The following is a 14,642-nucleotide window of genomic DNA, read 5'->3' as shown; positions in this document are numbered from 1 at the left end:
AGCCACTAGCCTTCTTTCACAACACGTAACTTAATTCTCACCAAGCTATCCATACTGATCTGGCTGCTGGTCATCTTACAGGTCGTCCTCAACTTACAATAGTTCATTTAGTGACCGTTCAAATTTACAACGGCGCTGAAAAAAAATGACTCACGACCATTTTTCACACTTACGACTGTCGTAGCATCCCCAAGGGGGGGGGGGTCCTACGATCAAAATTCAGACGCTTGGCGACTGATTCATATTTACGACACTTGCAGTGTCCTGGGGTCGTGTGACCCGGCTTTGCAACCTTCTGGCAAGCAAAGTCACTGGGGAAGCCGGAGGGACTTCACCATCCTGTTACTAACTTAAGATCGGCAAGGGATTCAACGGATGGAAACTAATCAAGGAGAGAAGCAACCTAGAACTAAGGAGAAACTTCCTGACAGTTAGAACAATTAACCAGTGGAACAACCTGCCTCCAGAAGCGGTGAATGCTCCAACACTGGAAGTTTTTAAGAAGAGACTGGACAGCCATTTGTCCGAAATGGTGTAGTAGGGTTTCCTGCCTGAGCAGGGGGTTGGACTCGATGACCTCCAAGGTCCCTTCCAACTTTATTATTATTATTAAAAGGGGTAAAATGGGGGCAAAACTCACTTAACGAAGGTCTCCCTTAGCCACAGGAAGGTTGACCTCCACTGTGGTCGTAGATCGAGGACTACCCGTGTTTAGTCAAGAAAAAATAAATACCGTACTCTCAAGTCAGCATGGATAGCTTGGCTAAGGACCAAGGGGAGAAGGTGCAGAGGCTCGTGAGTGCTTGGAACACGTACTCTTTGGTCCACAAGACTGTGGTCTCTTCACCCGTGGTTTGGTAGGAATGGTGGTCTCTTTAATGGTGTGAGGTATACGGTGTGCCTAAGTAGGGGCGCTCAGCAGGAACCCCTCTAGTTATTCCCAGCTGCATTAAATATTGGGGAGAGTGCAAAAGGCCACAGTTCTAAGTCCCTGAGCTTTCTTAAGAAAGAAGAAAAACTATAAAAAGCAGAAAACTCGTTGAAATAAGAGTGTGTTGGACCAAGGTGATGTGGCTGGCTTGGCTCCTTGGAGATGCTTTCATCTGTCCATCGATGATCCAGCTGTTGCATAGATTATTAGCACAGCAGTGGGTCTCTACGCTGCCCAGGTTCTTGTAGATGGAGGTGTAGGGGCTGTCGCACCAGGATGGGGAAGCACAACCTTTGATGAGTGAATTATTGCCAGAGATGCCTGAGTGAGGGAGAAAGCAAAAGAGAAACTGAGGCTTCTTTTCCCACTTGGACCATACCATGGAAGGATACGATCCTACAATATAATGGAGGAAGCAGAAGATATCTCAATGGCACATAAAGTTCATTTTCCCTTAAATGCTCAAGGGGAGAGATAGATGTTCACATTATGTCATGCCCCCAGTTCTGCTGACCACAAGGAGGCAGAGACTACACAACCAGTTTCATCCAGTATGGGATTTGGCAGATGTAGGTACTCAGAGGTTATTCTAGAGCAGCGTTTCTCAACCATGGCAACTTTAAGATGGGTGGACTTCAACCCCCAAGGATTCTCCAGCCAGCCAACTTTAAGATGGGTGGACTTCAACCCCCCAAGGATTCTCCAGCCAGCCAACTTTAAGATGGGTGGACTTCACCTCCCAGGATTCTCCAGCCAGCATGACTGGCTGGAGAATTCTGGGAGTTGAAGTCCACTCATCTTAAAAGTTGCCATGGTTGAGAAGTGCTGTTCTAGGGCTTTTAAACCCTTGAACCGAATTCATGAATCTTTGCTCTTCAGATGACTATATACAGCTCATTCAATGGTTATATGGAATCTGTCAGAATTGTACATGACGGGCAACCATCTCTCTCTGCTCTGAGAGCTTAAGGGAAGATGGACTTAACCTTGGCATGCTGAAGACGTGTGGACTTCAACTCCCAGAATCCCCCAGCCAACCAGAATTCTGAGAATTGAAGTCCACAGCTTGCCAAAGTTAAGAAACACTGGCGAACACCATTCTGATAAATTGGTAGGTTCAGAAATTGTCTTCATCCACCAACAGGGATGACCCAAAAGAATTTGGATCGTCAAGAAAGACGGAGTCTCCACCCCACTCTGAAGCCAGCTTGAAACTCTTAGTCCATCTGAAGGGGGCTCATGATTTCTGTAAATGTATTTCTAAACCTTTCTCCTTGCTCTCCCTCTGCGGATTAACTCTTAACCGCCTTAGAGAGGGAGCAAGGGGAATTTTTCACAACTGACTCACCGTGGATTCCTGAGGCTTCTAGGCACTGAGTCATGGGGCCTCGGCATTGCACCGTTGTGATGTTATCTGGGGCACAACCGTGAGTAGTGTTTCCTTCGCAGCTGTGGCACGTGACCCCGTTCAAGGGCAAGGGAGTCTGCTTGTAATCTGCAAATAGAGGCAAACTCTGTGAATTGGTTCCCCTCCTGTATTAAGCAAAGTGTTGCTGTCCATGACAATGGAATATACCGTAATTGGTTGGGTATGCACAACATGCCAAGTCCCAAACGTCCTTATTCCAAAAGGCAAGTGGACTTTCCAGATTTTTTTTTCCCCTTGAAAACATCTCACTTCTCATCCAAGAAGTATCTTCGGTTCTAACTGATCGGTGGGAAACGGAAGGATTGGCAAAGACCATTCCCTGACAGTCAGTGAAAACCTCTTATACCACTCTAAAACGACGTTGTCATGATGATGACCTACCTTGCACGTGTTTGTTACACCAGCTGGAGTTACAACAGTTGATCATGTGGAAACTCTTGTGATTTTGGAAGCCCAGAGCATCCTGGCAGTGGGAAAGCTGGCCACAACCCTTGATACGTTCTTGGTCCTTGGGAAATTCTATCAATGGGATGGAAAAATAAAGGTGTAAATGTGTTTTTGGCTTCCAGGGGACACCCTGTTCCATGAGTTGAGATCCCCTAAGGCAGTGGTTCTCAACCTTTTTAATGCCGCGACCCCCAACCGGTTGTAAGTCGAGGACTAAACCGGTCGTAAGTCGAGGACTTTCCCTCCCTGGGAGCGCCGCACATGCGTGGTTCCGCCCCCTGCGCCGGCCGAGGCGTAGCTGGCAAGCGGCAGAGACGGAGCAGGCCGACCACCAGCTGGCCCAGCTCAAGGGAGGTAAGGCACCGGTCGGAAAAGGGGAAAAAATGGCGGACAGCCTTGCTTGGCGACCCCCGTGAAATGGTCGATCGACCCCAAATGGGGTCGCGACCCATAGGTTGAGAACCGCTGCCCTAAGGGGTAGACAACCTTGGCTCTTTTATGACTCGTGGACTTCAACTCCCAGAATTCCTGAGCCAGCCATGCTGAAGGGAAAGGGAGAGGTTTCCATGCTGAGCCATGCTGGCTCAGGAATTCTGGGAGTTGAAGTCCACGAGTCATAAAAGAGCCAAGGTTGCCTACCCCTGGTCTAGTCCAACCCCTTGCTCAAGTAGGAGACCCTATTCCATTTTAGACAAATGGGTGTCCAATCTCTTCTTCAAAACCTCCAGTGTTGGAGCACCCACAACTTCTGGAGGCAAGTCGTTCCACTGGTTTAATTCTTCTCACGGTCAGGAAATTTCTCCTTCGTTCTAGGTTGCTGGTCCCAAAGGTGCTTTTCAAGAGGCAACTGGACTTTTTTTCTTTGAAAAGCACCTTTGAGTCAACCATGACCTAGGTCAGGGGTAGGCAACCTTGGCTCTTTTATGACTCGGGGACTTCAACTCCCAGAATTCCTGAGACAGCCATGCTGAGGGGAAAGGGAGAGGTTTCCATGCTGAGCCATGCTGGCTCAGGAATTCTGGGAGTTGAAGTCCACAAGTCATAAAAGAGCCAAGGTTGCCTACCCCTGCTCTAAACCACCACATTTAAAATGTAAAATTGTCACGCCTTTTATGGCAAAAAAAAAAATTGACTGTATTATTCTGCACAGCAAAACTGGGAGAGTTGATTTACCTTCTTACTAGAGCCCATCAGCCCAAACAAGAACACCACAGTTTTGCGAACGGGGGAGTGAAATGCTAATTTTAATCCCCACATACAGAGGGCAAAAAATGACTTTATTATTCGGCACAACAGTGCTGGCTGTGAGCTATTTCATCGTCTTAGTGGACATCACACCATTCTGAGAATGGGGGAGTAAAATGCTAATTACTACACAATATATTTATTTGGTGGGGTGGGTGGGTGGGAGGTGAATGCTACACCATTAAGCTATCCTTTAAAATTTGAACATTTTTAAAAGGTTACTACAAATTCACAGCGATCCCTAAATACATTGTGCTTGGGCTGTATTTGCCCCTTCCTTTCAATTTGGTTAATTGCAACAGCTCCACTTACAAACACGCAAAGCAGGCTTTAATTTTGGTCAGTTTTGTAGCTTTCTGGGTGGGGTGAATCCTGCTTAAATGTATTTTGCATAGTCTGTGTTTAGACCAGTGTTCCTCAACATTGGTCCCTTGAAGATATATGGACTTCAACTCCCAGAATTCCCCAGCCAATAGCCAAGGTTTAGAAAATAGTGCTATTATTGTCTACTAATAATTAGAAAGCCTGGCTATATGGATACATAATTGGATAATGCTGGTTACTAGGTGGTTTTTTTATATTGTGCATTTTATTTATTTTATTGTAATCCACCTAGAATGGTGAAAAAGTGAGGTGGGCTGCTATATAAAATGAATCAATCAATAAATGAGATATTGCACAAAAAACTTTTTTTGATCAATTAAAAAGTGTGTATGTGTGTGTGTATTTATTCCCTGGATCTAAATTCATTCATCTTATGTTGAACTCAGCATTTCTGCCATATATGCTGCAATGAATGGGTTGCCAAAGCTAATAAATTACAGGTAGTTACAAGGACTGTGCATTTTATTTATTTATTAAATGTATATAGATTGGATTCTATTTAAAATGGTTCCCCACAGATCACTCTTTTAGACCTAGAGGTTTCAGTAAGTTTGTGGACATGTTTAACATGCAAGCACGGGAAGCTTGAATTATCCAGTTATTCAGAGTATCTCTGGGATTTAAGCCGACTGGAGCTGAAGGGTAAATGTAAAATGAAAAGGCAAAATGGTAAAATGAATAAAATGATTTCCTGTACAAAACGAGGAGATCAGAGGAAGAAGCAGCCAAGAAATTGCACCTCGGAAGAAGCCACGGACTCACCTTCTGGATCTGTCAAGGAGGTGATATCCACACACTTTTCCTGGGGCCAGAAACAATTCATCTGTGTGAGACTGGAGTTGTTACAAGTGTTATCAGCAGCTGTACAAGAATAGCAACTCAGGATGTTTTCTCTGTGGCCTCGGACATGGATCATATCCCTCACTGTCCAGGAGAAAAACGGCAAACCGTTGAAACAGTGAATGAGTCTTTGTATATTCTTGCACACATTAATCAATATTATTATGCCAGAGTCTCTAGGCATCATAGCACGTCCTAAACCCCTTTGAGAGCTGGCCTTGGGCTCTCCGTTGCATAGGCAACCTTGGCTCTTTTATGACTCGTGAACTTCAACTCCCAGAATTCCTGAGCCAGCATGGCTGGCTCAGGAATTCTGGGAGTTGAAGTCCACGAGTCATAAAAGAGCCAAGGTTGCCTACCCCTGGCCTAGACCTTATCTCTCCCAGTTTTGAGCGCCATTGTCAAGACATGAGCAAAAGAGAAAATCTAGATGAAAAGGCAAATCACTCTTGACAGTTGTTGTTGTTGTTAGTTGCGAAGTCGTGTCCGACCCATCGTGACCCCATGGACAACATTCCTCCAGGCCTTCCTGTCCTCTACGATCTTCTGGAGTCCATTTAAGCTCACGCCTCCTGCTTCAGTGACTCCATCCAGCCACCTCATTCTCTGTCGTCCCCTTCTTCTCTTGCCCTCAATCTTTCCCAGCATCAGGCTCTTCTCCAGCGAGTCCTTCCTTCTCATTAGGTGGCCAAAGTACTTGAGTTTCAACTTCAGGATCTGGCCTTCTAAAGAGCAGTCAGGGTTGATCTCTTCTAGGACTGACCGGTCTGATCGCCTTGCAGTCCAGGGGACTCGCAGGAGTCTTCTCCAGCACCAGAGTTCAAAGGCCTCCATTCTTTGGCGCTCAGCCTTTCTTATGGTCCAACTTTCACATCTATACATTGCAACTGGGAAAACCATGGCCTTGTCTCTGCTTTTTAGTATGCTTTCTAGATTTGCCATAGCTTTCCTCCCCAGGAGCAAGCGTCTTTTAATTTCTTGGCTGCAGTCCCCATCTGTGGTGATCTTGGAGCCCAGGAAGATAAAATCTGTCACTACCTCCATTTCTTCCCCATCTAATCAAGCTCCTATATGCTCAAATATATACATACTTCTGGGTACTTCCTTGGGAACACCACTGTTGCACAGATCGGTTTCACAATGTTCTTCTGCCAGAAACACAAGTCGATGGCCCAGAAGGTGTGAGATGGAATTATTTGGCTTTCCACTTACGTCACAACCCTTGAGGAAGTAGGGGGAGATCTTGTGTCCTGCAGGACAATGGAGAAAGAGAAAGGCAGAATCACAACTCTAGCCGTGACAGCCGTGGTGGGATTCAAATAGGTGAACAACCGGTTCTCTGTGTGGATGCCGCTTCCGGAAGTCCATTCCGGGCCCGGGCAACAAAAAATTAGCTACCGGTTCTGCCGAAGTGGTGCGAACTGGCTAAATCCTACCACAGGAAGGAAGAAAGGAAGGAAGGAAGGAAGGGAGGGAGGGAGGGAGGGAGGGAGGGAGGAAGGAAGGAAGGAAGGAAGGAAGGAAGGAAGGAAGGAAGGAAGGAAGGAAGGAAGGAGTGGTGGGATTCAAATAGGTCAGGGGTAGGCAACCTTGGCTCTTTTATGACTCGTGGACTTCAACTCCCAGAATTCCTGAGCCAGCTAGGCTGAAGTCCACGAGTCATAAAAGAGCCAAGGTTGCCTACCCCTGAAATAAGTCAACAACGGTTCTCTGTGTGGATGCCGCTTCCAGAAATCCATTCCAGGCCCAGGCAACAAAAAATTAGCTACCAGTTCTGCCGAAGTGGTGCTAACCGGTTGAATCCCACCACTGCATGACAGGCTTGCCAGCCCATAAAAATTGGCTCCCCATTTTTAATGTGGATTCTTCCTATCTTTCACTTGATAAGCTGTGTTGGTGTAAAATGGAAAACTAATAAAAATTGTTTTGGAAAAAAAAGAATGTTTTTCACCCTTCTATGAAAAATTACCAGACAGAGGAATGCTCTGAAACATCAGATACCACGGTATTTATGCCCTTGTGTCGGAGCCCTATTTCTTTTTTTAAAAAAAGTTTGTGTGTGTGTGTGTGTGTGTGTACATGTGCACAGGCACGTGTAAAAGGAGTATGCAAAACTTTCCGATCTTGAAATAATACTTTGTGACCTGTTAGTTGTCCTTAAATTAGGAGATGGTTATCCTTCACTCAGGTTATCCTTAATAATAGTTATATTCAAGTCAGGAAAGTTGACACCACGTAGCTCTGAATGCTTCAGCATCCCTCATATGGCTAACATAATTGATATCTCTGGAAAATGTGAGTATAATATATATTTCTAATTTAGATAGAAAAGGTCCAGGTATTTCTGAGTCTGTTGCATCCTGTTAGTTTTGCACAAAGCAAAACAATAAATCAGCGTCAATAAATAACTCTGTTCTTCCGTTTTTTCTATCCTGCCTGGATCAGCCATGGGTCATTCACTCTTTCTCTCCCACCCTCTTTTCCCTATCATGACCTCCCTTCCCCCCCCTCCCAAAAACTTACGATTGATTATGGTCATGACGGTGGTCTTGCACATCTTCTGGTGCTCTTTACATGTTTCCGTTTCTCGGCAGTCGCTGTTTCCACTACATGAGTAGCACTGGAGGGCAACAACTGTTAGAAGAGTAACAGAATAACAGAGTTGGAAGGGACCTTGGAGGTCTTCTAGTCCAGCCCCCTGCTCAGGCAGGAAACCCTAGACCATTTCAGACAAATGGTTGTCCAATCTCTTCTTTAAAAATGTCCAGTGTTAAAGCATTCACAACTTCTGGAGGCAATTTGTTCCCCTGGTTAATTGTTCTCTTAGGAAATTTCTCTCTAGTTCTAGGTTGCTTCTCTCCTTGATTAGTTTCCATCTGTTGCTTCTCGTTCTGCCTTCAGGTATTTTGAAAAATAGGTTGACCCCCTCTTCTTTGGGGCAGCCCCTGAGATATTGGAACACTGCTATCATGTCACCCCTCATCCTTCTTTTCATTAAACTAGACATGCCCAATTCCTGTATTCTTTTCATATGTTTTAGCCTCCAGTCCCCTAATCATCTTTGTTGCTCTTCTCTGTACTCTTTCTAGAGTCTCAATATCTTTTTATATCTTGGCGACCAAAACTGGATGCAGTATTCCAAGTGTGGCCTTACCAAGGCATTATAAAGTGGTATTAACACTTCATGCGATCTTGATTCTATCCCTGTTAATGCAGCCCAGCACTGTGTTGGCCTTTTTGGCAGCTGCAGCACACGGCTGGCTCATATTCAAATGATTGTCCACTAGGACTCCAAGATCCCTCTCACAGTTGCTACTATTGAGCCATGTTTATCTCGGGGGTAGGGATGAAATGGGTGCTTTAAAAAGATTAAGACACCTTTTTATTCCTTAGGTGGGCAACTGTGGGAAAGGAGATCAGCCAACAATGAAATAAGTATCACAATGTCACACCAGTTCAGCTCCCTTTGTCTCATTTTCGTGATGTCTCACATAAGTATTTCAGGAGTGGATTTTTGCATTGTGATTTTATGATGCAAGTTTTGTTTCAAATTTTCTAGCCACCTATATATAAATTGCATGGAAAAGGGGGGGAAGTGAGCGATCAATTATTTTTAGCTGCTAATTTTTGCCTTTTGCATTGTCCTAAAAAAGCAAACCGATCTGTGCTTGATCGCTGTTGAGTTGTTCATGGTTTCATTAAATAAACATTTAATTTTTAAAAAATAAATAAATAAATAAATAAATAAATAAAATAAACCAGGCATCTTACAACGGTCTAAGACTGCAGGGTTAGTTAGAGTCTTGCTGGTTAATTTTTCTTCTATCTAATACCTGCCTCTGATGAAAACCTCGGCCCTCAAGATTAGAAAAAAAAAACCAAAACGTTTATTTCCCCTGCCATAATCTCACCGGCCACTAGGGGAGCAGTCAACGAGGCACCCAAAAGTGCCAACTCTGCGCTGCTCTCTAGCGGCCATCTGCATTTCTGCAGTCCAAATCCTAACACGGTAACCAATTAGCAACTACTTCCCATTGAAAATAAAGAGACAAGGATGGGGGGTAGGGTTGCCAGGTCTGCTTCCAAAAAATAGCGGACAAGCGGGGGGGGGGGGTTAAGTAGTAAAAAAAAGTAGACTGTACAGCTTTAGATTACGTACCATTTCATCATAAAGCTTTTGAATAAAAAAAAATGTCCACTATTTTGTGAAAAAAAATAGTGAACATAATGTGAAAAAAGTGGGCTGTCCACTCAAATAGTGGACACCTGGCAACCTGGGGGGGAAAAAAACAAAAAACCTACAATTCTGCTTCTTTCTCCCCTGCCTCCGAAACCCTGCTCTGGAATCAGCCGGATCGATTTTTTTTTTTTCTCTTCCTCCCCCAGATCATAAAGAAAGTTAAAATTTTGAAAGCTCCGGAGCGAAACTCATTCGAGGCAGATCCGGCTTTCATTTCCAGCCTCTGCACACAAAAGACAATACACAGAAGCGTTCGCCTCCCACCAACCCCCGTTCCTCTTTTTCATTTTCTTCCTTCCTTCCTTCCTTTTCTCTCTTTCTTTTTTTTTTTTCTTTTTTGCTTTTTACCTTCTGTCACCACCAAGGAGAACAAAACGCCGGTCCAAAAGCCCTTCATCGGTTTTCGGGATGCAGAAGATGACCCGGGACGATGTAGGTAGGAGCAGGCTGGTAAATCCGCAAAGCGTAAGGGGGGGTCCTGGGAGCAATTCTTGCAGCCCGAGGGGGGAGAGAGAGAAAAAAAAGAGACACTGCGGTTCCTTCCTTCTCGCGCTCTGCTTATGTTTGAAATCCACCCCCCTCCTCCAGCTGGGCCGGCCCCATCCCGGGCATCACTTGCAAAAAAACGCCCCTCTTTTTTCTTTTTTCAGAGAAGTTTCGGAGAGTGACGCAGCGGCGGCGGAATGAAGAAGGAGCATGGAAGAGAAGGGAAGTGATGAAAAGTTCGCATCGCGGCCACATCAGCTTTCTCCCCCCCCCCCCCACCATCCCTTGCTTGCAGAAGCGGCTAGTCCTCAGGGCGGGGTTTTCCCGTCCTTGGCAACTTTAAGGCAGGTGCCAACTATGTTTGGGTTTTTTTTTTTTCGCCCCCTCGGTTTGTTTTAACGTGTTTTGCACGGCGGGGCGTTAAGAATACAAGGCTGCTGGGGTTTCCTTCAGGATGATGAAACGCGCATCGCTTTGTTTGTTTGTTCCTTGCCTTTATTGTGGTTAGCAATGACTCGAGCTGGCAAACGGAACTGATATTCATTCTTCCTCCTATTTTCCCCCACAACGACAACAACACTGTCAGATAGGTTGGGCTGAGAGAGTAACTGGCCCAAAGGCACCAGGTAAGCTTTCGTGCCTAAAAGGAGATTCCCAAAAGAAGTAATAATAATAATAATAATAATAATAATAATAATAATAATAATAATAATAATAACAACAACAACAACAACAACAACAACAACAATAAGTAGTAGTAGTAGTAGTAGTAGTAGTAGTAGTAGTAGTAGTAGTAGTAGTAGTAGTAGTAGTAGTAGTTGGAAGGGACCTTGGAGGTCATCAAGTCCAACCCCCTGCTCAGGCAGGTAACCCTATACCATTTCGGACAAATGGCTGTCCAGTCTCTTCTTAAAAACTTCCAATGTTGGAGCATTCACCGCTTCTGGAGGCAGGTTGTTCCACTGGTTAATTGTTCTAACTGTCAGGAAGTTTCTCCTTAGTTTTAGGTTGCTTCTCTCCTTGGTCAGTTTCCATCCATTGCTTCTTGTCCTGCCTTCAGGCGCTTTGGAGAATAGCTTGACTCCCTCTTCTTTGGGGCAGCCCCTGAGATATTGGAACACGGCTATCATGTCACCCCTCGTCCTTCTCTTCATTAAACTAGAGATACCCAATTCCAGCAACCGTTCCTTATATGTTTTAGCCTCCAGTCCCCTGATCATCTTTGTTGCTCTTCTCTGTACTCTTTCTAGAGTCTCAACGTCTTTTTTACATCGTGGTGACCAAAACTGGATTCAGTATTCCAAGTGTGGCCTTACTAAGGCATTGTAAAGTGGTATTAATACTTCATCTGATTTTGATTCTATTCCTCTGTTAATGCAGCGTAACACTGTGTTGGCTTTTTTGGCAGCTGCAGCACACGGCTGGCTCATATTTAAATGATTGTCCACTAGGACTCTGAGGATTTTTGTGAAAAAGCACCTTTGGGATAACTGCATGACCTGGATCAGGGATCCCCAACCCCTGGTCCATGGACCAGTACCGGGCTGCGGCATGCCAGCAACTGGGCTGCACAAACAAGCAAAGCCCCATCTGTGGGATGCAGGCAGCACACAAAACCACGTCCCCTCCGGTCTGCAGAAAAACCTCTGTCCACGGAACCGGTCTCTGGTGTCCAAAATGTTGGGGACCTCTGACCTGGATGCCTGAGAATCTCCATAGACTAAAAGGGGATTAGAACTCACAGCCTCCAAGTGTCTAGCCTAGGGGAGACCACTAGACCAGGTCTCTCCAAACTTGGCAATTTTAAGACTTTGTTGTTGTTGTTGTTGTTAATTGCGAAGTTGTGTCCGACCCATCGCGACCCCATGGACAACGTTCCTCCAGGCCTTCCTGTCCTCTACCATCTTCTGGAGTCCATTGAAGCTCACGCCTCCTGCTTCAGTGACTCCATCCAGCCACCTCATTCTCTGTCGTCCCCTTCTTCTATTGCCCTCCATCTTTCCCAGCATTAGGCTCTTCTCCAGTGAGTCCTTCCTTCTCATTAGGTGGCCAAAGTACTTGAGTTTCAACTTCAGGATCTGGCCTTCTAAAGAGCAGCCGGGGTTGATCTTTTCTAGGAGTGACCGGTTTGATCGCCTTGCAGTCCAGGGGACTCGCAGGAGTCTTCTCCAGCACCATAGTTCAAAGGCCTCAATTCTTTGGCGCTCAGCCTTTCTTATGGTCCAACTTTCACAGCCATACATTGCAACTGGGAAAACCATGGCCTTGACTATACGCACTTTTGTTGGCAGGGTGATGTCTCTGCTTTTTAGTATGCTGTCTAGATTTGCCAACTTTAAGACTTGTGGGCGTCAACTCCTGGCTGGGGAATTCTGGGAGTTGAAGTCCACAAGTCTTAAAAAGTTGCCAAGTTTTGGATACCCTTGCATTAGAGACCAAGCTGGCTCTCATAACAGCACAATGCAAGTTCCACGCCTTAAATACTTGCATCAGACATCATGAATGGGGGGAATCAAAGGAGCCGAATGTGGTCTAAAGTACTACCTGTACATTTCAGGTCATTTTCAAGATCACAGTTGCTTCTTTTAAAAGGATATTAAAGCAAGGGCCCCCAACCCCCGGTCCAGGGACCGGCACTGGTCCACGGCATGCCAGAAACCGGGTCGCAAACAAGGGAAGCCCCCATCCGTGGGATGCAGGCAGCACACAAAACCAGGTGAAACCATGTTTTTCCAGTTCTTGGAAAAAACTCTCTCCATGGAATCAGTCCTTGGTGCCCCAAAAGATCGGGGGGGGGGGGGCTGTATTAAAGGACAGCTTAAATGAAGGATTAGTGTTGGATCTGGGCAGGGTTCCCTACGGCCCCTCAATGTTGCTGTCCACTTGAAGGAAATTATGGGAAAGCGCTTGTCAAAGTTCACCCTTGTGGTCTTGTGTAAGGCTGCGTTCACATGATGTATTGAACTACAAACTCATCAAACGCTCTTTTGCAGAGCGTACAACGCTCAACTAACCCGCCCATGTTGCTAATTTTATGGTTGAGCCATAAGTAGAGGGGGCACAATTGTGAGTGTGTGTGTGTGTGTGTGTGTCCCCTTTTGGTATTTTTTTGTGCATTAGAAAGGAAGGAGGAAGGGTTGGCTCTGTCCTCAGGTGGAAAAATACCTGCCTAGGATTCTGGAGGTGCTGGGGGGGGAATTCTGGGAGTTGAAGTTCTCACCTATCCTGAGAAACACTGTCTTAGTATGCGGAAAACTGCATACAACGATCATGGCCAGCAGCCCCAGAGTTCTATAGAGCATGTGCAAAGTGCAGGATCTCCCTCCTTACCTGAGGTGGAGGATCTTACCTGCCCTGCACACTTTTTAATGCTTTAGGGCTAGCCCAGGGGTAGGCAACCTTGGCCCCTTCATGACTCGTGGACGTCAACTCCCAGAATTCCTGAGCCAGCATGGCTCAGCATGGCAACCTCTCCCTTTCCCCTCAGCATGGCTGGCTCAGGAATTCTGGGAATTGAAGTCCACGAGTCATAAAAGAGCCAAGGTTGCCTACCCCTGGTATAGGGTTTTCTACTTGAGCATGGGGCTGGACTAGAAGACCTCCAAGGTCCCTTCCAACTCTCTTGCACTAGGCCGTTTCCTTTTTTCATTATTTTTATTTGTTTTTTTTTTAATTTGGTGTTTTGTTTTTTTATTTATTTATTTATTTTTAATTTTGTTCCGTGCTGTTGTACAGCCTCCGGAGCCATGTATTTTGAGTTTTAAATAAATAAAATGTTTTAAACAAATAACGGCATCCTTCTCGCCCACCCTCTTCTTGAGAAGAGGTGAGTCTTTTCTAAATTCTAAATCATGCGCGGCAAAGGAGTCTCTGACTCAGCCTCTTGACGTGTCCGGAGGCCAGGAATAATTTATACATGAAGGCAGATGTGTGCAGGAAAAAGAAAATTTGTGAAGATTTTTCTCCGCATGTCTCTGTCTTTTTTTCCCTTTCTTTTCTAATTTTTCTATCACATATTTTTTTTGCACTTTTAATTAGCTTCTTTATTTATTTCTTTTTTTTCTCCCATACTTTTGATTAGTTTGCATTCGTTTTTATTTCCTTTTTAAACGTTTTAATACAAAGTTTGTATCTATAAACGAAACGCCCTTGTGTTTTGTGAAGACTATTAGAAGTGAAGAATATCAGAATCTCTTGGAGTCTCTGAATCTGAGCAGCATCGTGGCCTAAGTGGCGAAGACTCTCACTCAGAAGGTTGAGAGTTCGATCCTAGATAGCAGAGTTCTCTCCTAGGGCACAAAGAGAGAAACATCTGCTGTGAACTCCAGGTGGTGTCAGGCAGGGCATCCAGCTAGTAAATACTCAGCTCCATGCAATTGCCCTGACTTTACCCTGCCTGAATTAAGGGATTACAGGGTTGAAATAAAGGAAGTTTTTGAGTCTTTGAATCTATTTTCTATTTTCATTTTCCTTATTTCTGGGTTGTTGTTGCTGTTATTGTTGTTTTTGCACTTTTGGCTTGCGCTTTGCCTTCTTTTTACTTTTTCCCTCACTTATTGGATTTTAGTTTCTCTCTCTGTGTGTGTGTCTTTCTCTCTCTCTTTCTTTCTCTTTCTCTCTCTCTCTTTCGTCTCTCTCTC

General features: G+C 45.1%; 1 protein-coding gene across 1 annotated transcript; it reads right to left on the bottom strand.

The window, feature by feature from the left end:
- Window positions 1–1,001: 1,001 nt before the first annotated feature.
- LOC107299704 (urokinase plasminogen activator surface receptor-like) lies at window positions 1,002–9,999 on the bottom strand. The gene is made up of 7 exons (XM_015829052.2): window positions 9,865–9,999; window positions 7,800–7,910; window positions 6,368–6,526; window positions 5,199–5,360; window positions 2,742–2,879; window positions 2,280–2,426; window positions 1,002–1,252 (listed from the first exon to the last, which is right to left on the bottom strand). Exons 1-7 carry the CDS (start codon window positions 9,911–9,913, stop codon window positions 1,002–1,004), a joined length of 1,017 nt encoding a protein of 338 aa, XP_015684538.1. The 5' UTR covers window positions 9,914–9,999.
- Window positions 10,000–14,642: the final 4,643 nt, after the last annotated feature.

Source organism: Protobothrops mucrosquamatus, unplaced genomic scaffold, assembly GCF_001527695.2.
Source record: "Protobothrops mucrosquamatus isolate PMUCROS unplaced genomic scaffold, P.Mucros_1.0 scaffold_229, whole genome shotgun sequence".
Classification (NCBI taxonomy): Eukaryota; Metazoa; Chordata; class Lepidosauria; order Squamata; family Viperidae; genus Protobothrops; species Protobothrops mucrosquamatus.
The sequence above is the reverse complement of the archived record's forward strand: the minus strand, read 5'-3'. Positions and strand labels throughout refer to the sequence as shown.

Excerpts from the sequence above, each read along its gene's own strand:
- LOC107299704 (XM_015829052.2), bottom strand. The coding sequence starts at position 9,913 with ATGAAGGGCTTTTGGACCGGCGTTTTGTTCTCCTTGGTGGTGACAGAA. Across the intron at positions 7,911-9,864 it reads CTCCTTGGTGGTGACAGAAG|TTGTTGCCCTCCAGTGCTAC; the intron begins GTAAAAAGCAAA and ends CTCTTCTAACAG. Across the intron at positions 1,253-2,279 it reads AGAAGCCTCAGGAATCCACG|GCATCTCTGGCAATAATTCA; the intron begins GTGAGTCAGTTG and ends TCCCTCACTCAG.